At 31.9% G+C, this 27,903-nt stretch overlaps 1 protein-coding gene across 6 annotated transcripts; it reads right to left on the bottom strand.

The window, feature by feature from the left end:
- Ctns (lysosomal cystine transporter cystinosin) lies at positions 1-27,596 on the bottom strand. Of its 6 annotated transcripts, none has more exons than XM_077428437.1 (10): positions 27,468-27,596; positions 8,317-8,456; positions 7,696-7,813; positions 7,528-7,621; positions 5,161-5,346; positions 4,827-5,067; positions 2,753-2,872; positions 2,497-2,667; positions 2,188-2,408; positions 1-235 (listed from the first exon to the last, which is right to left on the bottom strand). In XM_077428437.1, exons 3-10 carry the CDS (start codon positions 7,772-7,774, stop codon positions 142-144), a joined length of 1,206 nt encoding a protein of 401 aa, XP_077284563.1. In that variant the 5' UTR covers positions 7,775-7,813; positions 8,317-8,456; positions 27,468-27,596; the 3' UTR covers positions 1-141. The 6 variants fall into 6 exon arrangements, with proteins under 6 accessions (XP_077284563.1, XP_077284579.1, XP_077284571.1 ...); XM_077428453.1 differs by having other exon boundaries at positions 27,464-27,585; XM_077428445.1 differs by lacking the exon at positions 27,468-27,596 and adding an exon at positions 15,859-16,029.
- Between the last annotated feature and the right edge of the window lie 307 nt (positions 27,597-27,903).

Below are 27,903 nucleotides of genomic sequence, written 5' to 3'. Positions count from 1 at the left end.
ATCAGCTTGAAATGTATTAAAAATATGTATATACATAATTACAGGTAATATTGTGACCGTTGTGCACTGGTATAATTAAACATATGGAATAAAATTTAAAGCATACAAAATATTAAAATCTAAATATTTATATATATAATATCACTTTTCATCACTTTCATTGTTTTCGTTTAAATTGTTTTCTTCAATTTCTGGTGAATTATTTCCCGTTATTTCCATATAAGGTTCCATACGTCTGAAACAATATAAAATCCAAATTAAACATAAAGCCGTGATACTTTCATGTCAAAGCATAATAACTGAGAGAAAATAACTTATATTTTAGGCAATAAATTTACAATTAATCCTATAATATTTTAGTGGGAAAATTTTAAATACAAGCACACAGAGGACCTCATACTAAAATACATACAATAAAACCGTTATAATTGTGTATAAATTTTATTTAATAGTGCAATAACTATATTTTTTAATAATAAATAACGCCCCATCTATAAGCAACTTGTAGAACTCGCCATTTACGATTGATAATTTAATTCGCCATGAAGTGGATCGAAATCGAGTCCAGTAGATTTTTTCATATGTTTACAATTTATTATTCTGCTTACAAGAATTGTAAATAGGTTTTTGAGCTCTTTTTCCTATTATGCTGTACATTAACATTATAATAATATAATACTTTGATACCGAACAAAATTAAATTAAAATTGTAAAATAGAAAATGATCAGTAGATCAGTAGATATTAAAATAGATATAAGATGTATTGTGAACATAATTTAGTAATAATAAAAAGCATTTTAAAATCAAACAAAATTCTACTAACGAGTTTTGCTTGGTTTTATAATATAATTATTTTTTTTATTGTATGTATTTAGCACAATCAAGATCAACCAGTTGCAAGTCAAACTCGACCACAACACGTTTTCAATATTTTTCTATGCATAATATATGTACATATGTATATGTTTTTTCATATCACACTTCACTATCTCCTCTTACATTTATTTACGTCTTATTTTGATTATAATTTTATTTACACAAACATATTTACTTAGTAATGGAATCATAAATAAAATATCTTGGAAGTGTGGTAATAGGACAGATTTATTTACACAAAAAGTTGGGTGGATGCATTTTTTATTTTAAATCAAAATGCAGTATTGCTCTTTCCTTTGTGTCATTTATAATTATTTATTAAAAGGTAATAAGGCACATTTATATCGTTTATAAATATTTACAGGTGTTTAGCTGTAATTTAGTCGCATCTACTCATAAGATTGTGATGAAATCTTGTAATCTTCATTCTCTTATCCGATGATTTCTTATCAATTTCATTTTTCAATATTGTTTTTCATATTGGAATAACTTATAAACCAGTGTTAATAATTTCTATTATTTTTATAGATATTCTTTCATATAATTTGTAATTAAAACACACATTAAACGATATATTTTGATTTTCTTTCAAATATAAATAGTATATTTTATGTAAAAGTATGATCAAATTTCACATCTCGGTCACGATTCACTCTCAATATTTTCAAACACAATATTTTCCATCCACTTCCATATATATTATATATTTTTTTGGACTTTTGACTATCAAACTTTATTTAATGTAGAAAATATACAATAAAATTAATTTATAAAATACATAATTTACATAGTTCATGTACACACTATCCATTATTTATATATAAATAATTATTACAAATATACAAAAAGGGAATGTAGATTCCAAAATGTTTAAGTAAGAGATTTCATATAAAATAAATGCTACTTATGAAAATACTATATCTACAATATAATATAATACTGAATTTCATGAAAATAAAATACAGCAATTGACATTAAAACAATATAAAATTAATCTGGCACTCGTTACTAAAATATATAAATGATAGTAATATGTAATAATATTACAAAAAATTAAATACTATTGGATAAATCGATTATTTTGTCTGCGCCCCTAAAATATAATAATGTATTAGATTATAATATACATAGCATAAATAAATAATTAATAATACACGCATATATGTGCATATACATACATACAAAAAAGTTTGTATTCGAATTTAAAGCAAAAATGATAACTTTCTTTTTATTATAGTCATTTTTGCATCGGAAATCACTAATCGTACTTGGAATATAAAAAAAATATTATCTATTAAAAATTAATATACCTATATAGAACATAATGCTGAATCATGAAGAAGATGTCAAATATTACAGAGAACAGTCCGAGACCAAACTTGGTAGGATCTCCGAATATTGAAACCCAATCATTGTAGTTGTAAGCATTGAGTATCATTTGAAGCATGCTCAAAGTGCCGCCGACAAAATCTAAAAATATATTACCAATACTCCATCCAACAGTGGATTTTCGTCTATAATTCATGTACGCCTACAATACAAAACAAATAACACATTGAATCGAAACGCATTTTGAATGAATAATTCGAGAGATAAATAGGTACGGTCATAGTTCATACCTGCGGTACATATTTAATCAACGTAATCGACAGTTTAATATAACTACAATAGTATAGGAAGTCTAGCCAGGTGATGACAATCGTCGCTGCTAAAATTAAACTAACTAATATCACAACTCCAAATATTCCTAATATGATTCTGGCCGTGGTTGAGACTCTTTGGTTTTCTCGCTGAAAGAATAAATGAAAGAACGTGAGCTTAACCTAGACAAAATTATTTTAAATACATACGTGTTAAATAGTACAAAAGATGTACCTCATATAAGAAACATTGAACGATAGTGAATGTCGTGGCCAACACTGCGTGCAATGAAAAGAATATATCATTCACTTGAATAGGATTTAAACCTCTAGGGTATCTGTTGAAGTATTCCTCCTGAAATTTATACATCACATATTGAATCACAAAGCGTATTTAACATTAAATTGTACATGGTAATGTTATAATGGTAAATTATTGTTATTTTTTTAATATTAAAACCTTAAGAGGGCTGAGCACCAGCGCCTTGTCCATACAAACGTATTACACGTCTCCCTTCCTCAATTATGGCACTAGAGAAATTATTTTTTAATATGCTATGGATATTCACCATTGGCATGCATCTGTGCTTTTATTTTTTTGATTAGTTATTTTTTATAGGAGCTAGGAGCCGCCAAACATCTATAAAATCGACTCTTTTTTACACCTACGAAGAGTCCAGCGTGCTTATTTAACGGTCGATTTAAAAAAAAATACGCGCACAGTTGCATAGGGAATATCTTTTTCATACCGATGATGAAATTTTTTTAAAAATTCGTCCAGTTTCGGAGGAGAAAATTGGAGAATACGAAACCTCGATTTTGTCGATTTAAAATACGTATTATTTGGTCGAAGCGCAACTGTCGCATTCACTCAATATATATATTGATATATATCGTCGCATTCACTCAATATATACATTCACTCAATATATATATCGAAGAAAGGAACAGCAACAAAATTAAGGTTTCGGGTGTACAGCCCTCTTAATGATTGACGACCACTATAAAGGAATTAGTAAATACACTTGTAAATGTATGTATATGTAATATGAATAGCATTTCCTATCGCATTTGAATATTTTTGCAATGCTTTTAAAGTAAATTTCCTTTAGATTCTTATATAATTTTAAACTACTTTGACCTTCTTAAAACTTTATGTAAATATGTGAAATGAGTCTTACTGTTCAAAATTCAAATTGAGTATTTGAAAACCGAAACTACTATACGATACAAGGTTACTTGATATTCTCGTAAATGAATTGCTAATGATAACACTTAAATTAGGGGGGGGGGGGAGCAGAAAGGGCAGCTGCCATGGGCTTCATAATTTTACGGCCTTCAATTTTATACCCAATCAGGAAAAATACATAGCTTGTACATCAAACATACACAGGTATGTATATATAAAAATCCCATCTTTTGGATAATTCTGAAATAATATATGATTTTGCTAATGCGTAAGTGCAAAAAACTCTTGTTAAATAAATTTTCTAAGAAAATATACATTAAAAACTTTTTTAATTTGATTTTTGTAATATACATACATACATATATTTTAAAAAGGTTTTTGTTCCCCATGGTTTTGAATTTTTAAAAAGGAAGGGAGGGGGGGGGAGTCCTTGAAAATATCGGTTGCCCTGAGCCTCACATTTTCTCTGGGAGGCCCCGCACATGATTGATAATTATTTTTTTGTATATATGTACTAGTGTTGTACCCCATGAAATATCATCACATGAGTGTTGGCATATTAAGTTATTAAATAAAAAAAAATAAAAAGAAATGTGTCGATTCGCATACGGTCGAATATTTTTAAATACCTTTTAAATATATTTAATTTAATATTTATATTTAATTGTTTAATATAAAAAAAAAGGTAAAAACTACCTACCTACCTACCTAAGTACATATAAACAATATAAAACATCAATAGAAAAATTAATTAATTAAATAAAATTTCAATAGATGGCGCTAAATGCTCAGAGAATTAGCACCTTCTATTAGCCTAGAAGAAATATTGGTAGCAAACAGTATATATAGAGGTTTTTTTCTTTTGTTATTATATTCGTAGAGTTTCAGCTATGACGTACATATGTACATATGTCGAATCGAAACGACTATTATAGTATGGCGAGCGTTATCTTACACAGACTAACAGAATAGCGATATTATATATAATATACATATATGATACTTGATATATGGTTGTTAAAAGTTCATAATACGTTTCAAGAAAATATTATTAATAAATTACATTAGAATGTAATGTATTAGTATAAAATTATAAAAAAATATGCCAATTTTTATTAACCTGTACTTCCGGAATGTAAAATAATCCCAAATTGAAAAGCGAATACAAGACAAATCCAACGATATTTAAGCTTATAAAATCGAAGTTCAGTCCGACAACACTTTTCCTTTTGAAATTGATATAAATCTGTGGGTAAAAGGAAATCGACCATGCAACAAAGTAAATCCATCCCACCACGCTCGATATATGGTAGATGGCATTCGAGTGCAGAACGGTAACCTTTACAAACGCTTCGTTTGTGCTGAAAACAATAAAGCAACCATTAATAAATATATTGAGAAGAAATTAAAATATGTAACAACATACATACATATTATATGTGTATAGGACTTACTCTATAATACCGTCAGGTGTAGCATTGACCCAAACATCCAAACGGCCCGGATCATGGCCGTAGACAGACACTTCATATTCTTTCGGCGGAGAATTGGCTAAGATAACTATGCTAGATGGATCGATGGTTACAATGCTATCATGCTGTTCGACGAACGTTAAGGTTAAATCAGTATTGTATTCGCCACTGAAAATAAATAAAACATTAGTATCATTGTCTGTGAAAAAAGATGCTAATTTTTATGCTAAACTTAAACCTGAAAGAGTCAAATGCGGTTCAACCAAGAAAATCTTACTTTTTGAATGCAAATTTAATATTGTGAAATTTTTTTTTAATGAAAAGGTGCCAATTTACTATGCATGTTTCAATATTGATTTCAATATACATATGTCGAGTGATGCTCTCGAGTGATAACCTACTTTGTTATGTTTTAATTGATTTCTGTGATAAAAAAACAACTTTTTTAAGTATCCATGAGAATACTATTTTTATTAAAATCAATGTCAAATTGAATTCTAATGTTAGGTAACTGAGATATTATAAAAAGAGTTAAATATTGGGTCATGTTAATCTGGTTATAATTATCATCAAATTTAAAATAGAAACACAGTGCGCAAATACGTATATTACCATGATGGTGTTATGAGGCTGCCCATGAGCGACATTTATGGTACTAAACTTGTATATACGTATATAAATTTATAGATTATATATTTTTTTAAATCATATTCAAATAGATGATAAACCGTTTGATCAATGAAATCAGATAAATTGGCAAACTCTTGATAGGAAACGATCGACTTCGAGTCACAAATATCCAAGTATGATCAGCAGCACTACAGATAATATTCGGAATAAACTCTTTTCAATGGAGGTCATCACACAAGATCGAACTCGGCAACCTCTCTGTGGTTAGTATTAATACAACCATTAAGCTATGCCGCTAGACTAGGTTGTTTTGATTTTTAACCACTTAACCACCACGCGTTTGTAGAAACCGATTCGATTATTTTATTATATGTTAAGTGCCAACCCTTGACACTACCTCTTGAATATATAAGAAACTAGCTGAACCCGGCATGCGTTGAAGTGCCAAAATAACGCATGAAATTCCCGTTCCCGTTCCTATTTGTCGGAAAAACGCAGACAGCGAACACATTTGAAATTATTGCGTTCCAATGACACTGATTCCCGTTTTTGGGCAATTTTTTTTCACAGAAATCTTTCCAGACATGCATACAACAAATCCTGAAAATTCCATCGTAATCGGTTCAGTGGTTTAGGAGCCTATACGAGACACACAGACAGACATTCAATTTTATACATACATATATCCCTATCCTGTTCCCGTTCCCGATCCCATTTGTCGGAAAAACGCAGGCAGCGAACACGTTGGTCGCGACGCGAAAACATTTGAAATTATAGCGTTGCAATGACACCCATTCCCGTTTTTCCCGTTTTTCTTTCACAGTAATCTTCCTGGACATGCACACAACAAATCCTGAAAGTTCCATCGTAATCGGTTCAGTGGTTTTGGAGCCTATTCGAGACACAAACACAGACATTAATTTTTATATACATATATACTAGCTGAACCCCGGCATGCGTTGCAATGCTATAATAACGCATGCAATTCCCGTTCTCGTTCCCGTTCCCGTTCTCGTTCCCGTTCCCGTTCCCGTTCCTATTCCCATTTGTCGGAAAAACGCAGATAGCGAACACATTTGAAATTATTGCGTTGCAATGACACTCATTCCCGTTTTTCCCGTTTCCGTTCCCGTTTTTTTTCACAGTAATCTTCCCGGACATGCACACAACAAATCCTGAAAGTTTCATCGTAATCGGTTCAGTGGTTTAGCAACCTATACAAGACACACACACACACACACACAGACATTCATTTTTATATATATCATTTTTATTATAGATATACTAACGAAAAATGTTGACTTTTTTCAATTTCATTAGTATCACAAGATATTTTTAGATGTCGCTGTGAAGAAACCAAAATCGATTTCGAGCCATAGCCTTAAATACGAAGGATGCGTTTATGGCGATGAAGTGGTTAATGTATTTGTCGTTCGTATTAAATGAGAACACGGTAATTTCGATATTTTATTTAAAAGACGCACTGCCTTAGCTACGGCTTTGTCTTTAGTGTATATATCTCCACATCGTATTTCGGTTTTAAAAGAGCCAATTTCAAAAAGTTTGATGATTTTATTACTAACTTCTTCTTAGTTCAGACTCAATTTTTAAATTTGAAAAAAAATTTAGCTGTTCACATTTATAGATGTTTCAAATTGACCCAATATTCAACATGTTTATGTGTAATAAAAATTGTATTTTAGTTCAATGAAAACTTACAATACTTCTAATGTGAAAGAATTACTGTTCCCGACGAGAACCGTGAGATCCTTAGGCGTTATAGCGGCATAGCTTGCTTCTGTGAAACTCGACGCTGAAAATATTTAAAAGTTTTATTTAGTTTTATTACATAATTGAAAATGAATATAGCAAAGAAAATATTCATACCATATTGCATCAAACATAGTGTAAATAATAATACTGTTGATAATTTTTTTCTAGAGCGGTATAATGCAGGCACAGACATCTTCGGATATTGTCAACGATTTCTATCGCAATTCAACGTCTGAAATTTTTAAAATAAACACCTGTCATGTATGTACAATAAACATAATAGTAAAAAGTTTTATGATGTCATTACGGTGACTTTGCAAATTGCATTTGAAAGTTTTACTCATGTCATGCTTAGTGTATAAAAAACTGTAGATAAAAAACAGTTTCGAAAATATTTTTCGATTTTAATATTTACGATTATAGTAATTTATGTGAAATATGAGTATGCATATTGAGAATAGGTATACGTATGTATGTAGAATTAGGTGTTTTTCAAGGTGTTACACATTTACGTACATAAAACATCTCGTTGCACATACATATATTAAATTCAAGGAAAAAATCATAAAAAAACATTTACAATCTACAAACATATGTATATTTTTTGCAAATTAAATAATGTTATCCAAAAGTTATAATTTTTCAAAGAATATCGATGGTATTATTCAATAATTTTGTATGTATTTAGAAAAAAAGAAAAGCAACATAATATATTAACTTATCCAAAATACTCACTTGAAAAAATACTGTTTTGGTAATTGTCAAAAATATAATTCACAATATTTGGATGAGCTGAAACCGAAAGTGATCATAACTCGCCGCTTCCTATGCTTCATATATCGTTTGGAATGAGATGTGCAAATCAATCACGCATTCTGCAAGATTAGAATACATACGATATAAAATAATAATAAAAAACAGACACACGATGATAAATCACTAGTAGCAGTGGCGGACTGGGACTGAAATTAGTACATGCCAGGAGTCAAAGGGGGCCCACCCAGGGTTAAAAGAATTTGTCCCCCCCCCCCCATATAACAAAATTTTCTCCTTTCCATCACGCTAAAAATCAAGGGAATTTTTTTTTTTTTTTTCAAAAATGGGAATACATAAATTTAGGTACAAGAAAAATGGTAAAAGCAAAATAGATCCATGAATTACATTGTATATTTCGTTATAACCCTTGTCCTAGGTAAATAGAATTCATCATAAAAGAATGCGGCATAAAAGCGGCTTTTACTTTCGGTAGAAAACAATCAGGGACGTCATTTCAGCTTTTTCTTGGGGGGGGGCAGGCAAAGATTGATCAAATTCAATTTTTTTTCAAAAAATCCTTTTTTATATCGGAATAAAAATGGAAAGTATTCTTTGCATACACTTTATTGAGTTATAAAATATGCAAAAAATAAGCTTAATTTTTCAAAAATAATTATAAAAAAAAATTATGTAAAAAGCTAAAAAAGCGCCGCAGGCGAAAATTTTTATCCAAAAATCTTCACATGGTCAACAAAAATCGACCATCAAACTGTCACTAAAAAATGATCAATTAACTTAATTTCTACCGACTGTCTTTTCACTTTATCTACTTATGTATGTACATACATATGTACGTAATAACAATAAATAAAGTTTTGTGATCATGGGATAATTCAGACTCAGAATCGATTACTGATTACGTTTACATAATATAGAAAAATGTGTGTGGGTCTGTGTGTCTTTTTATTATTTTATATATGTATATGTATATATAATATTATTTTTATCTCAACCAGAAGTAGTCCTTTTACCCTATAAGATCGAGATATTTTTATGTTTTTCTCGGAAACTTTTCGGCGTATTGAACTGACATTACATATATAGAATTATAAATCTAATGCCAAATTATAAATAAAATTTCGTGAACACCCGTTAACCGAAAGTGACAGTTTACTCCTGTTGGCAGTTTTCTTCCACTATTTTAATCGAACCTTTAAATATGTGTGCTCTTCATGATTTCATGTATGATTCGTTGTATCAATGTGATGAAAATATAATAAAAAAAATCATTAAATTTAATTAACCAAAATTGGGATTTTTTCCTCTTAAAAAATTAAAAAATGTTTTCTACCACACCCCTGAACGTATCAAGCTGAAAATTTATATTTGTATTCTTTATGTACTAAATTTGATAAGGTTTTGGTCAGAGAGCAATTTTATTGAATAACTAAAACGTTTTTTGGACCGAATTCGTTACACATGAAGTTTAAATCCATCTCATTCATTGTTTTGTGAGAGAATGGGCGTCTGCAAATAAAATAAAAATACGAGAAATAAAATCATTTGTGATTGAACCGATTCAGTAAAATATTAATTTAAAACCTTTCTTGATAACAAATAATATACTAACTTTTGGAAAAATTTACGTTACACATGTGTTTTTGAGACAAAATAAAGTAAAGAGGACCTTTCTAACGATTCGCTCCATAGGATGAACAATTTCTAAGAATTTTACCCAAGGCATACCACTTAAAAACCAAAATATACTTGCTTCGAAATAATAAAATCTTTTTTTTTTCCAAGCACATAGCCCAAAAGTAACATACATAAGAAATAAACGTAGCATTCATAGATCCGTAGTATCTCATTAATCATTAAATTTATAATATTTTATAAATTCACACTATTCCTTAATTTAGGGGGGCGATTACCCCCCTAAGCCCCCCCCCCCTCCAAATTACGTCCCTGAAAACAATGCATAATATTTTCAATTAATGTTAATCGAAAATCGGGATTTTGGGGAGGGGGCCCCTATCCTATATTTCTATATACATGGATGTGTCTAGATTAGGAATAGATTTTATATTCGGAAACTGTTTAAAATTGTGTATTTAAATCTTACTATATCGTCGAAGTATAATCAAATGTTATTTTGAAAGTATGAATTAAATTTCTAATCGTCCTATAAAAATTGTTTTAAGCAATTCAGTTTATACTATTGACGGAAATTTGTTTATTCCCATTTTTATTTCAGTAGGTAGTTGTTACACAGGTATTGGTATATATATAATCTTGAGGTTGGAAATGGGCCCGGCAAAAGGCCCCACGCAAATGTTGAAACTTACATTTCGAGCCTAATAAAAAAAGTTAACCGATCCTTGGGCTGTACAGGCATGTATTAGTTGTTTGTGTATATCGTAAGAAATTTGTTTTGTTGAAATACCTAAACTTTAGGTCCCAAAGTGCAATATCCTATAAATTTTTACACACGTGAAATAGTTGAAAAATTATTTAATTTTACTGAGGGCCCATATTTTCTAACAGATAGTGGGGCCCACATGCCATCGGGCATGTTCGCTTGTATGGCCAGTCCGCCACTGACTAGTAGTATCTATTAAATGACTGGTATAAACCGAAAACATAATCTCATTATTACTACACTTATAATCTGATATGATACACTTCAATTTAGATACATATGTACATATATATGTATATAATCATAATATTCCTAATACGAAATGCAAAGCTTCAATGCTATGTACATATATTCATTGATTGTAACCCAATTATGTCGGTGTTTATTTTATTACAGACATGCGATATGATCGAATGTTGATTTTGTGCGAAATTCTCAATGTGATATGTGTAAAGAATGTTGTTACCGTTAACAATTTAGCACTTCACAATTTACACCGTTTACCGATGCTTATTTTTATAACTTGTTCTTCAATTCACAGTTTTGCTCAAAAATTTTGTATAACCTAAAAGTCTCTTTATTTAAAATCATGTTTACAAAACTAGCCTGTTTATAATGGATGATGCTCGAAATAGTTAAATAGTTAAGAGATGTGCTAAAACTTGTTCTTTATAATATTGTAAATGGGAAAAGGAACCAACCAGGAACTGCAATTTTGGAAAAATGTATGATTTATTAGGATGAAGATTTTGAAGTTTATTTTTTGGTCAGTGCACGATTTATCTCAATATTTCGTATCATCATCATTCATAATCTACTGCTGGATGAAAGCCTCTCCAACATGCTTCCATTCATCTCCGTTTTGGGCAACTTTCATCCATTTCATCTCCCCTGCACTATTTCACATTCCATTGGGTACCATTCGAGCACTTCTTTCGTCCATCTACCGTCCGTTTTTCTAGATACGTGGTCCGTCATTGCCATTTCAACCTTTTTACCATTATATTAATTAATTTACAATTTTTCCAAAGTGACATTATATAATTGCTCCAAGTTGTCATTATGGCTAAGCAAAAATAAATATGGATGCAAAAACAAAATAAGATATAGTAGTACAAAAAGTAAATGGAGATATAGTAATCAGCAGCATAACTCGCTGGTTGCGTTAATGCTAGCCACCGAGAGGTTGCCGAGTTCAAGCTATGGGTTGACCTCAATTGAAGAGAATTTATTCGGAATATTTTTGCAGTCCTGCTGGTCAAACATGGATATTTGTGACTCCAATTCGATCGTTTCCTATCAGAATTTGGCAATTAATTTGATTGAATTGTTGAAACGGTCCCTCATCAAATTGGCTAAAACCATCATGCCTAATGTGTCATCACTATTTGAATATGATTTCAAATTTAAAATCTATAAATTTTAATACCATATATGTATGTCGCTAAGGGGCAACCCGAAAAATTGCATCATGGGAAATATAATTGGGTCCACCAGCCTTTCCCCAAGTATAAAAATAAGATAAAGAAACAAATAAATTAATCAGTTTAAGATCTCAAATTAAAGACCAGCAAATTTTCGATCAAAGAATCCAAACTAACTTTAATCTGGTTGAAGAGTTTTATACCAGCAGTTTTTAGCCAGCAGCATAGCTCGGTCGTTAAACTTCTGCTCAACACCGAGAGGCGCCGGGTTCGATCCCATGAGCTGACCTCGATTGAAAATATTTTTTCTGAGTATATTTGTAATGCTGCTGGTCAGACCTGGATATTTGTGACTCCTGGTCGATCGTTTCCTATCAGAGTTTGCCAATTTTCTATGATTTCATTGTTGAAACGGTTCCTGATTAAAAATTGGCTAAAACTAGAGTTTAAGTCAGTGTCTCGCAATTCAGCGACTTTTATAATAAATAAAAATGATGTGTTCTTTGTAATTGGCCAGGGAGGCGATGTGGGGTTTACCTGTAAGGCCTTTCTGGTATAAAATGTATAAATAAATACCCTTTCGACAGGTGACGAAGCCATCAAATTGGTAAGTGCCACAGGAGAAGAGTGCAAAGTAACAAATTGCGTCTAGTTAGGATAGTTGAAGTTAAATTCTGCAAGAATTTAATGATTGCCCACCAAATCAACATTGGATCTGTCTTCAGTTTATATCTACCATTAGACAAGTTGACCTTAAGCATTATAAATTTATTGGTTACAAAGTTTTCAATATTCTATGCAATTTTAAATGCACACGTCAAATTGTAATGCGGCAATCATAACAAACAACATATTAGTGAATCATAAAATGACACACAGTTTCAACGATTTGATTGTCAGTATCATTTGTTGAATCGCGTGCAAAAATGGCAATGGTCATTATTAAAACGATTTGATCTCAATTTAGCGACAGATCGACGACGATGATGATGATGACATGCAAAATTTGACGGTTCACGGACGTGACACACGTTTGATTGTAAATCAACGTTGCGGCCCTTTGATTCTATTGAACTTTGGATTATGTCTATTTCTATGTACCTATATAGTATTTAAGCATGTATTTCATCGTGAAAAAATGTTGTATTTTTCGCTGTAACGAGTTTTACCGATATTGTTGCTATTAAAAAATATCGATTACAGCGGGTACATAATGAGTATGTTGCGTTGTATAATCACGCAAACCAGTTCAAACCAAACTCAAATTATACATTTTTGCTAAAAAGTTCGTGGAATTTGCCACTTGCTGAATTTCCAAACTGATATTGTCGTTCAGTGACACATATTCAAGACGCGTCTCAGTGCGTATTCTTCGTTCTGCATTTTAAATTCGTTAGGTCAGTGGCGCTAGAGTTTGCAAATTAGGCCGCAAAAGAATTAAAAAAAAAATGGCGGACACTTTTTAAGTATAATTATTTATTTTTAGATAAAAGGAAGTCATAAAAATTATTGCTAATTGGGAATTTTGCCAAGACCAAGAAGGAAATTAATCCACTCTTCGCGATAAGTGCGATTTTATTACCGTGGAAACTTGTCGAGTGGGTAATTAGATAATGGACCACACTGTCTATTAGACATACGGCAGACTCTCAAACTAGTATTATTTTCCGGATTAGAGTTCAGAATACGGCGTATTTTACGGATTATTTCACAACTAAGTACAATTAAACATCAAGATTTGGTAGATAAGTAATTAACTTTTGGAGAGATTCGTAAAATTTTAGAATAATATATAGTGTGAAAAAGAAATAGTTATAGGCGTTTAAACAATCAAAATCTGACGAAATGAGAGGGTTGACCAAACCACGCAAAATGGCAAAGTTTCCAAACTATCGGAAGAATGTAGGATATAATATACTTATGTTGTCAGATCAATGAACGAAGTGAAATATAGAAGAGGCTTGTAAAATAAGAGGTATGTAAAAAAGAAGGATTTGGGTATGCGGCACGTGTTTTTTTAGATAGTTTTACACACGTAAAAAAAACGCTAGCACGCCTGATTTATACCAGGCTACAATCCCCCCCCCCTGGAGTGTTTTCGGTGATATATTTTCCTTGTATTAACATAGATTTGACCAGTGGTGTAGTGCTAAATAAAAAAGAACCAGGGCGGTGTTTAATTTTTATGACCCCTCCCCCTCTTTTTTCATTATATCCTAATATTGGTAGTGCAAATATTTATAAAAAAATCAAATGCTTATTAACAAATATTCTTCTTGAAATCATGATGTTTTTTTATATTTTATAAAAACTGCCTTCCATACATCCTCTTCAACACCTTTGATTTTTCAAACCCATGTTTGTGTGTCAATAGTAACATTTGCTTTTAGCAATGCCAAATCCATGTACATATGTCATGAAATTTTAACATGTGAATTTAGGAATGACTATTTATTTAAGCTGAGTTTCCTTATTTTATCTATCCTCAAGTGCCTATGGTTAATAGTTTAAATAATGTTTTCTTTCGAAGTTTTGTGTGTTTTTACATAGATAAAAAAGTCCATAAATTTCATCAAAACGTCTTTTAAGTTATGAATATACTCAGATTAATTTTCGGTTGTGGTCACCAAATGTTAGAACTAGAGTCTTTTCACAGTATAGAAAAGATTGGAAAAGAAGAATTACAAAAATCTTCAAGTTTGAGAAAGATTTATAGTTTGTTTTTAAAAATATTAAGGCTTTCAGAATTTACATTGTTGGGAAGACTATTCCAAACTTTAACCACTCTGTTTGGAAAGAAGGAATATCTGATCAATTTGGTCGATTTTTTTTTTTGGAGTGTGAGAGTGTGACCTCTAAGATGAGTGTTTTTATTGAATGTGATGAGTTTGGACATAGGACAATTATGATGATTATTTATTATTTCAAAGACTTCAATTAAGTCGCCTCTTATTCTTCTCATCTCAAATGTTATTAATATTAGCCAAAATCTTTTTTTTAATTTTATTCATAAAACAATTTTCATACCAATCAAAGTGCCAGGGCGGCGACCTGGCTTTGATGGTCAAAATAATACGATCGTACGAATTAACAATGACACACCCTTTCACAGCTGGAGTCTACCGTGCCGTATGATTCTGTTATACATTATGTAATTTGCTTGGTAAATAATGAAAAGAAATTATTACATAGGAATAAAATTCATTCATTGTTTCATTATAATTTACCACTATACCTATACTAAAATACAAGACATGACAGATATCTCCAAGCATCACTATTAAAATAACGGGTGATCAAGTTTTTATTAAACAAAAAAATCTTTATTATACCTGAATGTCTAATTTATTGCAAATATACTTGGAACGTAGTACATAAAGTATAATTGTCATAAATCATACTATCATATACAATAAAATGTTCACTAGTATGAGTCGAATTATGTGTTTTATTTAAGAAATACTCACAGCAAAAACATACAACCCTCGTAAAAGAGCAAGTAGTACTATATAAGCTTATAGGATCATATACATATGTACATATTATGTAAGTCTTATGACTGGGATTGTGATGGACGCTATCTACTTACATATAATACGTAATTCGAGAGTGGAAGCCCCCCAATCGCGAGCGAGATTAACACCGCGCTAAATTGTATTGACAGTTCAAATTACTTGCCGTACAGCATATTTTCGGGCGCCGAAATAGCAGAGCAAGGCCGCAGTTAAAAGGTCACTAATCCAAAGCGGCGGTAAGGTTTCCTGAATTATTTATGAGGCGATCTATGAAGAGTGTAGACTCGCGGCAAAATGCACGTCTTCGGCCTTCGGTTGATTGTTTCGCACTGTCGTCCGCGAGAGCGCTGCGATCGCGACGCAAAAAAGTGGAGCGGTGGCGCTAACTAGTTTTGCCGTTTGGCCTAAAATTGAACCACTGCAATTTATCGTGTCAAAACCGCAAACGCAAACAAACAATAACATCGGTTGTGCAAAATACATATAAACATATGTAGCAGCATTTCGTATACACACTTCCGCTTCCGCAAGCGTATTAAAAGTGTCGCCAAATTCGTATCGGAAGTGGCACCCCAAAATTGACGTTAATTTTGAGGGTTTGCTACAAATGGTTGCAAACCACGCGGCTGCATGCTCATTTCGATTGAATTTCAGCATGTACGAAAGACAAGATATTCATGGGGTTGCGCAGATGACATTTCGATGGGTCTACCTCACGGCACCGAAAGTGAAAAGGTCGAAAAAGCAAATATCGGAAGGCAAAGATCGAAAATCGAAAGATTTTAAGTTGAAAGATAAAAAAAAAAATGGTGCATGTTAAACGGTACATACTCATTTACAAGTACATGCACCATTTTTAAGTTACATATGTGCATGATATCACTAAAACGCTAGTGAAAATATATTTTCACTGACAATATAACCACACACATAAAACAAAGATTTTTCATTTATTATTTATTTATTCGAGTATTTGTTCCTTAGATATTAATCAATTTATAGTCAGTATTTTAATATGCATAGATGGTCAGTATTTTTATTATTTGTCCGGTCATAAAAACACGGGCAAAGCCGGGTAGCAAAACTGGGAATTTTATAAAATTATTTTTTACATATTGTTATTTTTACTATTTTAAATTACTTTGTATATTTTTATTTTCTTTTCATGCCTTCTTTTATAATATTTTTTTATATAATTTTACTTTTTTTTCTGTTCAATGTTCTATTGTATCTCTCTATATCTTTCTTTCATCATGTCTTTAATAAAGTTGTAAGCCCCTGATATAATATACATATGTAGTGTTTGTGTCCTTTTGATTTGTGTATGTTGTCAAGTTTAGGTGGGTCTACCTCACGGGACCGAAAGTGAAAAGCCCGAAAACACAAATATCGGAAGGCAAAGATCGAAAATCGAAAGATCTTAAGTCGAAAGATCAAAAAAAGGGTGCATGGTAAACGGTACTATGTATACATAATATATATGAGTGGTATGCGGTGAAATTATCTCTCTTTTTGTCATACAGCCTTGTTTAATGTGCGCGCGCAGAATACGGGAGGAAAAGCCTGTTCCTCTTGTTCCTGTTGTATCCTGCTCGCGCAAATTAAGCGAGGATGTACGACGAGGGAGAGAGACTTTTATCGCACGCCACTGATATATATACTTACCGTTTTTCATATATATGCATGATAAACGAATATTTTCAACTTCTTCACTGTCGACTTTTTCACGGTCACCCCATTTCGATGTATGTATGTATATACATTGATGATTGGCAATTCTTAAAATTGAGTTGGATCTTTCTGGTAAGTTTAAAATGGTAAAAGCCGAGACAAAAGTATGAAATGAGCATGCGGCCGCGTGGTTTGCAACCATTTGTAGCGAAGCGTCATTTTGAATACTCTTTTATTTAAGTTGTGCATGTTTTTCATTATTTTTAACATGAAAAACTTTTTTCAGTCGTATGTACATATGTATGATAGGATGAATATTTATATATTCGGCGGAACGAATTTCTTATGTATATGTACTTATCAATCAATTAGTTATCAATTGTATGTATACTTTTTTTATGAGTAAATAATGTAAGTTTTTCGTGAAATAAAAATCAATAGAAATTTTTTAATCCATTTGAACCGATAAAGTTGATTAAATTTCTCGACTATCTTAGGAGATATATCTTGATCTTGTTGTACATGCATTTGTAAAAAATGCATAAAAACAAATACCAGGCAAGAATGAAGAGAAAAAGCCGTCATCACATACATACATATGTACATATATGAAAAAATATATATAAAAGAATAAATATGAAAAAAAATTAGAAAAAAGTCACACATTTTATTATTTTTCATTTCTTATTCTAATATAACCGGAAGTGGCAGTTTTACTCTTGTTCGATTTTTCTTCCACTATTTTTTTTGACCCCTTGAACATGTGTGCTCTTCACGAAAATTTTCAAGTATAATTCTTGTATCAATGTGATGAAAATAAAAAAAAGTGGGATTTTTTCCTCTTAGAAAGGTCAACAATGTTGTGGCCACTATTCCGTCCACACCCCTGAACGTATCAAGCTGAAAATTTATATTTGTATTCTTTATGTACTAAAATAGAGCTGATAAGGTTTTGGTCTGAATTCATAAACCGGAAGTAGTATTTTTTTTAAAAACAATATTTCATTATTCTATTTTGACCTTTTAAATTATTTTTATTTTCTTGATATTTAATGTGTATAATACTGATAGTGATTTTAATTAATGAAAAAAATTTTAACAAAATCCGACAACCGGAAGTAGAACTTTTGTCTTGTGCAAGTTTCCATATATTTGCGCTCAATTTGTATCGAAAATGTTGTCATAGTTATTAGTATTTCATAATCTATTTGTACGGTTCAATATCGAATTTTGTTTTGTAACCTTCTTATATTCCTCAAATATATAGATAAAGTCATGGTTTGGTAGCATCCCAATTTTTTTCTCAGTCTCTACGTATTTGAGATATTTATTTAAGAATACTTGGGAAAAGCGGCATATATGTAAGATTACCATTATATAACAATATATTTTAATCGACATCATTAAAATGCTTTTAATGTAATATAAAAGTTGCTATCAGCATATCTGTTGAATAAAAAAAAATCGCATATGATTACATTGAAACGAATGATCTCTTTATCAGGCATTTGTCTAGAATCTGGCATCACAACATCGAAATAGCATCTTGACTCCAGATGCCATTTTGAAGTTTCATATTATGCTAGCATATGTATGCGTGCAGTGCAAAATCCGGTCCATTATAATCATGACACTTAATGTACAAATTTAACTACATACATATGTACGTATAATATTTATAAGAAAATTTACAGACGTCATAAAAGGAGTATTAATATTGTTATCTATGATACTTGATTACTATATTATACACATCGTATTTGTTTTGCTCTTTGTAGCAATTAAGATGATATGATAACAACAAATTTCCGACAATGAGATAATCCCAATAATCCTTCAAAAGAATTTAAGCATTCAAAACAAAGCGGTAATTTGTCATTTACATCAATTGCGCAGAGTCTTACGTCGATTGCATTATTAATTCGACAACAGAGAAGTAGTGTTTAATTTTTTTTACCATACTCGTATCAATTTTTGGCATCTGGTTTACCATTATAATTTTATTATGGCATGTTATCGCAAACCAGAACATCATTTAATAAATGTGCATACAATGAAAAAACTCGTCAGAGATCGACCACCGTTTATTTTGAAAGAAATGCTTCATGTTTAAAAGGTATGTTTGTTGAAACGTGTTATTACTATCGAAAATTTAAAAAGAGGCCACGAATTGTCGGTCTGTTTGTACACGATAAGATGAAATTCGTTGTACGAGCGCAAAAAACAGCAAGGTCTTTCATCGCTCGTTATTAATGTGATAAAAAATGAAAGGATGTGCGATAGGAATCGCATGTGGCAGGAAAATCGTAATTATTATACGTAATAGAAAGCGGTATGTTTTGTATATGCAAACCGCAAATACAAAATGTGATATGCTTTGCATAAGCATAAGGGAATTATGTTTTGTGGAATAATTTACAGCTTACGATATCTTGATCAGTTTACGCGAAGGTTGATTAATAACTTTTTGATTAATGTTTTTGTCTTCTGATTGATGTTACTTTTATAAATTGATTTTTGTATATGAGTTTCTGAATTCAGTATCGTCCTTATATTGTCAGCAGCTATGCAAGTTGTAATATAAGCTATACTACTAACGCTTTATTACTTCGAATTCAGTATGTGTCTTCAAAAGACAAAATCACACCTATGATTCTTTGAATTTTTCATTATTTATCTTAAATACGACATCATCGTTTCAATTAAGTTTTTATTACATACATAAATACGTCATATGTTCCATGACAGGAATTACCCTACGTCGACACATACATACATATGGTTAGATTATTTTTGTACACAAGTACTAACAATTTTTCAAACATAACAGTACATAGAATCATCATCATCATCATCATCTACATCCATTCGCCATCCACTGCTGGATGAAGGCCTCTCCGACACGCTTCCACTCGTCTCTGTTTTGCGCAACTCTCATCCATCTCATTCCACATACATAAATATGTTCCTAATTTCGTCTACCCATCTTACCTGCGGTCTTCCTTTTATCCTTTTGCATATTCTCGGGTATCATTCTAGTATTTCTTTAGTCCACTTTTCATCCATTCATCTAGCCACGTGGCCCGTCCATTGTCATTTCAATCTCTACTCTATACACTATATCCACAACCATTGTCATATTTCTCACCCACGTATTCTGTCATTCCTCGTTATGCCGAGCCTACAGCGTTCCATACTTATTTGAGTGCATTGGACTTTGTATAACATCTTGACGATCAATGTCCAAGTTTCATATCCATACGTCATCACTGGCAAAACGCATTGATCGAAGTTTTTTTTCTTCAGACAGAGTGGCATTTTTGATTTAAAAACAATATTCATTCGTCCAAATGAACTCCAGGGGAGGATACCGATTTATAGGATCCGTCGCAAAAATGAAGCAAGAAAAATCGGAAAATCTTAACAGGAGACGATCGATCTGTGATTTTAATAACCACAAGATCTCGCCAACAGCATGTTTGGCCGGGACTTGAACCCACGACTTCTCTACTGGTATGCCAAAAGTTCCACTAATGCACTACGATGTGGCTATTTATTTGAATCAGTAGTAGAACATACTTTCGACGAAGCCATTGATTCTTAATTTTTCTTCAATTCACGGATAAATTCTTAGATTGAACAAAAGCCTACTGAATTAAAAATCGTTTACACCACAAACACAATTTTCGGCTAAAAAAACCAGCAGCGTGGACTAGTGGTTAGCATATACATATGCTTTCGAGCATAGTGGTCTCGGGTTCGAGTTCCACTAGTTGCTGCTGGCCAGACCTTGGTTTGTGACTCCAGGTCAATCGTTTCCTATCAGAGTTTGCCAATTTATCTGATTTACATTGAGACGTAACGTACATATACCCATTTCTGGCAATTTTCGAGTTTTTTCGCTCATATAAAATGTCTCGCCAATTTTGATTCGAATTTTGAATCTCAAAATTTGACGAATAATACATATAAAAAATGCTCCGAAAATGTAAGTTTATCAAAAATGTATCCATACACACCTCTATGATGCTTTGTTTATAAATATAAATATATATTCTAAAAATTGTATATTGATGTTTGTAATTGGCCACGAAAGAGCATTGGGGTTTAGGCTTTCCTGTGAGGACCTGTTAGGCTTTCCTGTTATATACACACATGTATCAACCTTAGTAAAACTAATTCAGGGGGTTAAATTACATTTATAAATTATTTATATGGGCGATGGGGGTAAAACTATTCTCTCTATCGTCTGGAATAAAAAAGTTTTTCTTATTATTATTATAACTGGTGGCATTTCGATATCTAGCATATTGCACCCTGCTCAATCCACGCAAGTAAGATTAACCCTTTGAGTGCTGACGTATTTTCTGTTGACAGCCCGCCACGCTGAAAATTTCGCCAACATTTTATTCCAGACGATAGGGAGACACAACTAGAAGTTGTGATTTCTCGACTTTTTTTGATTCTCGAGATTCGAGAATCTCCTTTTCTCGGAATATTTGAATCTCAAGATTTGAGAATCTTATTTTCTCGAAATATTTGAATCTCGAGAATTCGAGATTTTCTTTTTTTTGTTTCTCGAGATTCTCGAGAATTCTCGAGAAAGTATAATTATTTTTTTAATATAGTGAATTGATTTTTTTAGCCTATAAACTTGACAACATACAAAAATCAAAAGGACACAAACACTACATACATATGTATATTATATCAGGGGTTTACAACTTTATTAAAGGCATGACGAAAGAAAGATATAGAGAGATATAATAGAACATTGAAAATAAAAAAAAGTAAAATTATATAAAAAAAATATTATAAAAGAAGGCATGAAAAGAAAAGAAAAATATACAAAAGTAATTTAAAATAGTAAAAATAACAATATGTAAAAAAGAATTTAATAAAATTCCCAGTGTTGCTACCCGGCTTTGCCCGTGTTTTTGTGAGCGGACAAATAGTAAAAATACTGACCATCTATGCATATTAAAATACTGACTATAAATTGATTAATATCTAAGGAACAAATACTCGAATAAATAAATAATAAATGAAAAATCTTTGTTTTATGTGTGTGGTTATATTGTCAGTGAAAATATATTTTCACTAGCGTTTTAGTGATATCATAACCGAATAATTTCGCACCAGTGACTAGTGCCTACATGCACATACATATGTATATGTAACTTAAAAATGGTGCGATTTCGTTGTAACATGTGTATATGATGACCGAATAATAACTTACCGGACAAATAATAAAAATACTGGCCATCTATACATGTTACAATACTTCACAAAATTATTTACGAGTTAACAAGTATACAAATCAGTCAGTTTATTGAGCAAAAACATGTAGTGATAAATTAAGAATATTCTCGATATTTTCGAGATTCTAATAAACGATTTCTCGAGATACGAGAATCTCGAATTTTTATAATAAAATATTCTCGAGAAATGAGAATCTCGAAATTTTACAATAAAATATTCTCGAGAAACGACAATCAAAATTTCTCGAGATTTCTCGATCACAACCTCTAGACACAACTAGAAATATTTAGAAATCCAATAGAAAGCAGGTATAAAAATTGTAGCTAATCCAAACAAACCCTAGATAACTGAGGCCGAGGATTTCGAGTTTTGTAAAGGTGTGTTTTGACTCTCTAATATATCTTGCAACAATATAAAATAAACAAAAAAAGTCTATTAATGAATGTATTTTTCCAAAACTAGTTCCATCTTTTTCATTGTTGTTAAAATGTAATGCTCACAATTTAAATTCCAAGTCACAATCCAAAATACCCGGCAGCTAGGGATTTCAATCAGGTAATTCTGCTATGGTTATAAATTCAGAAATTCCGGTGTAAGCCAGTATTTATAAACGTTGACAAATTAATGACACGGATCACACGACCCATGTTCAATGCATATTTTTCAATGCTACCTTTAAAGCCTTAGCAGGTAGTATATTCTTTTTTACTTTGTACATGCAAAATTTGGTTATATATTTAATCAACCCTTTGATCAGCATTCAATGGCTAAAGTACATATATAATATGTGTGCCTTACTGGTGCCAGAGCCAACATTATGTATGTATGTTGCAAATAAATGATCGATGCTCGGTCTTTCCGATACATCCAATAAATTCCACGTCGTGCGGTTCAATTTCATTCAGACTCGAAATGAAAATATATTGTCAATTTAAGCGTCGCATCGCAGTCTACATATGTATAATATTTGCCGTTTCCGGTTTTATCCGGTTTTACAGACCAACAGGCAATCCTGTTCGCGATCTAGACATCTAGACAAAACGTCCAATTGACACCGACAACTTGGCGTAAACTGGATACAAATTTTAGTGACATTTGTCCCAAGTGTTACAGGATTTTGAATAAGTGGAAAATTATCAATTTGCCGGTTTAAATTCGGTATATTTATGATCGATGCTACATTTTGGCACAATGTACCGGAAGCGATCCGAAAAATTGTGTCAGGATCTATTTTGCGAGTGCGTGACTTTCGCGACACGCTGTAGTGCTGAAATCGGAGTGGTGAGCTAGATTGACACCGTGTCAATATTGTATGCATCAACCATCATCGAATATTGCATCATTGCATAACACTTCTTCCTTTGGGTAGGTATGATTGTATCAATTTCAATTATTTGATGTTATTGCTAAGTTACCCCTCTGTAATGATCAATGGTTTCTAAATGTATACTACGAATGACTAGATTTTTTTCAATTTGATTTATTGTTCCGAAACGTGTTTATTCCATTATAGCAATTTGACCAGATGGCTCGAAAATCGCAATTAAAAGCTTGCACATTTTTTATTTATCTATGTAAATAAAAAAAATATGTTGATAAATATAAATAAAAATGAACAAAGGTATTAACACAGTTGCACATGAAGAATTATTAGAATTATTAGAAGAATTATAGAGATGTAATAATTGACCTTCATACATGTATGTGGAATTATAAGTTTATCGTCACTTAGATTCGAATTTTAAAATATCTATTAAACAATAAGTATATAATTGTGTATAGTCCACATTGCAGCCAGCAGAATAAACTAGTTGTTAGCATATAATGCTTTGAACAGAGTGGTCACGGGTTCAAATCCCACTGGTTTCTGCTGGCCAGACCTTGGATTTGTGACTCCAGGTCGATCGTTTCCCATCAGAATTTGCCAACTTATCCGATTTTCATTGAAACGGGTCCAACAAATTGGGAACCTTATCCATTTTCTAGCAAAATCTCGAGTTTTCAGCAATCTCGAATTTCACTGAATTGTATAAAATGCTGCAAATTTCCAAATTTGACCATAAATCTCTCTGCGGAAGTTAATTGATATGTATTTACTGAATCGTTTAAAATGCTGCAAATTTACAAATTTGACCATAGATGTCTCTGTGGATATCAATTGATATGTATTTATGTACGTTGTATAATACTAATAATATTTGTATCAAATGTACAATGTTTCTGGCCAGGTAGGCGCATTGGGGGTTATCTGTTAGGCCTTCGTGGTATAAATTAGAGAAAAAAAAATAATATTGAAAAACAATTTACAATAACATGCAATATGCAAATTTTTGTAAAATATTTTGCCGTAAAAGGTCGTTAGAATAAATTTATAGATTAACCATTTTGTGATTGATTAAAAGGCACACATTTTTGGAAAATCAGCAATTGTTGAATATTCAGTTTTTATTCTAACCTCTTTAATTCAAATTATTAAGGTTGAATTCAAATTTAAAGTATAATATTTATTTTTTTATTAGAGTGACGCATACATACATGAAAAAACAAAAGATACAAAAATAAAAATTAAATATCGAAATGTAATAAAATGTTAACAAAATATAGCATGGAAATAATGTATAGTAAAGAACAAAAATAAAATTAAATACAACTTTAAGTACTAATTAGCCACCAGTATTTTAAAGCTTCAAGTAAAGTTACACACAGAATCGTACGCGGCACGTGCTATTTTTTAGATAGTTTTTCACATGCAAAAAAAATGTTAGTATTCTTGGTCTGTACGTCACGATCTTCCCAAAATCACCCTCTGAAGTATTTTCGGTGATTTTTTATTGTGATATTGACCTGAATAAACGCTCTTCCCAACTGGAAACCATGAGCACGTACATGTCGTACGATTCAGTGTGTTTGCGCCTTTATTTTACTGAATGTACATACATACATAGATTGGTATTGAATAATATTTTGACGTTTTGACTTAGCCTTTAACAACTGCATTAGTTGCCAGTTATATGTATGTAATAATAGTTTTGTAATGAAAAAAATAAACAAACATAATATCGTCGGTTAATAAGCAGAAAACGTTAAGTCAAAAAATAAATAATGATTTAGGTTACAAAATAGAGAGCTTCAAACTTTTTGATTTTCGAAAAAGACAATTTTTTCAAAACAAGAATATTTGACTTAAGCTTTATGCCAGTGGTTCGGTTATTATTCCGCAAAAAAGCGATCTCGCGCACGTCACTAAAATCTCGATCACGGAACATTTGGCACCCAAAAACTCCATCAATCGCGAAAAATTGTACTAACGAGAACACGAGTGCCAGATGTTCCGTGATCGAGATTTCAGTGGCGTGGGCGAGATCGCTTTTTGCGGAATAATCTGTTTACCATACCAGTATACCGACGATATAGTCCAACATTTGAGAACACGATAGATCGAATTAGTATAAATATAAGAAAAGAAAAAGTAAATAAGTGTGTTATTCTGTATCTCGTTTTCTATTATTTTTCCTTTCTTGCACTCTAGAGAAATAGGGGACGGGGGGGTTAACTATTATCAATTTCATTATTGTTAAAAATGAACTAAACATGAAAAAAATTGAAATTTAAAATGTTACTAACTTATGTCTGCATAACCGCAATTCAAATTTTAAAAATCATTTTAAAGATCTACTGCATATTTACTACGTTTATAACTAACTAGCTGAACCTTGCATGCGTTGCAATGCCACAATAACGCATGCAATTCCCGTTCCCGTTCTCATTCCCGTTCCCCTTCCCGTTCTCGTTCCCGTTCCCGTTCCGTTCCCAATTTTCGGAACAACGCAGGCAGCGAACACCCAGGTCGAAATTATAGCGAATGACACTCATTCCCGTTTTTTTTTCACAGTAATCTTCCCGGACATGCATACAACAAATCCCGAAAGTTCCATCGTAATCGCTTCAGTGGCTTAGGAGCCTATTCGAGACACACACACAGGACATTCATTTTTATACATATGTAGATCTAAAAATTTCCATTTTGCATACTAACTTAAACATACATACTTAAGAGGGCTGGACAGCAGCGCCTTGTCCATACAAACGTACTATACTTCTCCCTACCTCAATTATGGCACTAGAGAAATTATTTTTTAATATGCTATGGATATTCACCATTGGGGTGCATCCATCGTTTTATTTTTTTAATTAATTATTTTTTGTAGGAGCTAGGAGCTGCCAAACATCTATAAAATCGCCTCTTTTTTACACCCACGAAAAGAGTCTAGCGTGGTTATTTAACGGTCGATTTTTAAAAAAATACGCCAATAGATGCAAAGAAAATATCTTTCTCATACCGATGATGAAATTTTTTTAAAAATTGGTCCAGTTTTGGAGGAGAAAATAGTAGAATACGAACCCTCGATTTTGTCAATTTAAAACACGTTTTATCTGGTCGAAGCGCAACTGTCGCATTCACTCAATATATATATTGATATATATTGTCGCATTCACTCAATATATACATACACTCAATATATATATATATCGAAGAAAGGAACGGTAACAAAATTAAGGTTTCGGGTGTACAGCCCTCTTAACATAAAATTGCTTTAATTCTAGTTATTATACTTACACCACGAAATTAAAAACAGAAAAGCATTGAGGGCAAATAGATTCAAAACAAATCATCGGTAAACGGTCGAAATAAATTACGTTACGACCTGTGCGTCGCGGCAAAAAACAAACGCCGCACGATTTTGACATTGACATTTGCATAACCTAAAATCCAACTTTGCGCAATTCAAATAACATGAATGTAAACGCTAACTAGCGGTCTAGAAAAGACGTACTTACGATTTGTAGATATATTTTCTAATCTTGTAAACTTCATTGAGTTTTTTCAGATGTTGAAATCAGTACACGGCACGAGCTAAAGTGACCGCTCGACCCGAACAACCGAGACGGAGTGACCATCATTTGCGCGCAGACGCACTTGATATATATAATATATATATATATGTGTGTGATGGCCATTGCCCCGCCGATGCTGTTTAAATGTCGCTAGATATGTTATTCTAGTGTTAACATTGTATATCATCGTTGAATAGCGTTCGATGTACCGTGCTAGCTTATTACACTCGAATTGGCAATTTTGCCGCGCGGGCTCCCGTGTCAAATGTTTTGGCCTTAATCGCAGGAATTGTACGCATAGTTGAGTTTACAGTGCAATATCTATTCGATTCTGATTTTTTTATTAGTGACGGAAAACTGAGCATAATGGGGAAAAATC

The sequence above is a fragment of the Arctopsyche grandis genome, chromosome 1 (genome assembly GCF_051622035.1).
Source record: "Arctopsyche grandis isolate Sample6627 chromosome 1, ASM5162203v2, whole genome shotgun sequence".
NCBI classification, from domain to species: Eukaryota; Metazoa; Arthropoda; class Insecta; order Trichoptera; family Hydropsychidae; genus Arctopsyche; species Arctopsyche grandis.
This window is presented reverse-complemented; position numbering and strand designations above follow the sequence as displayed.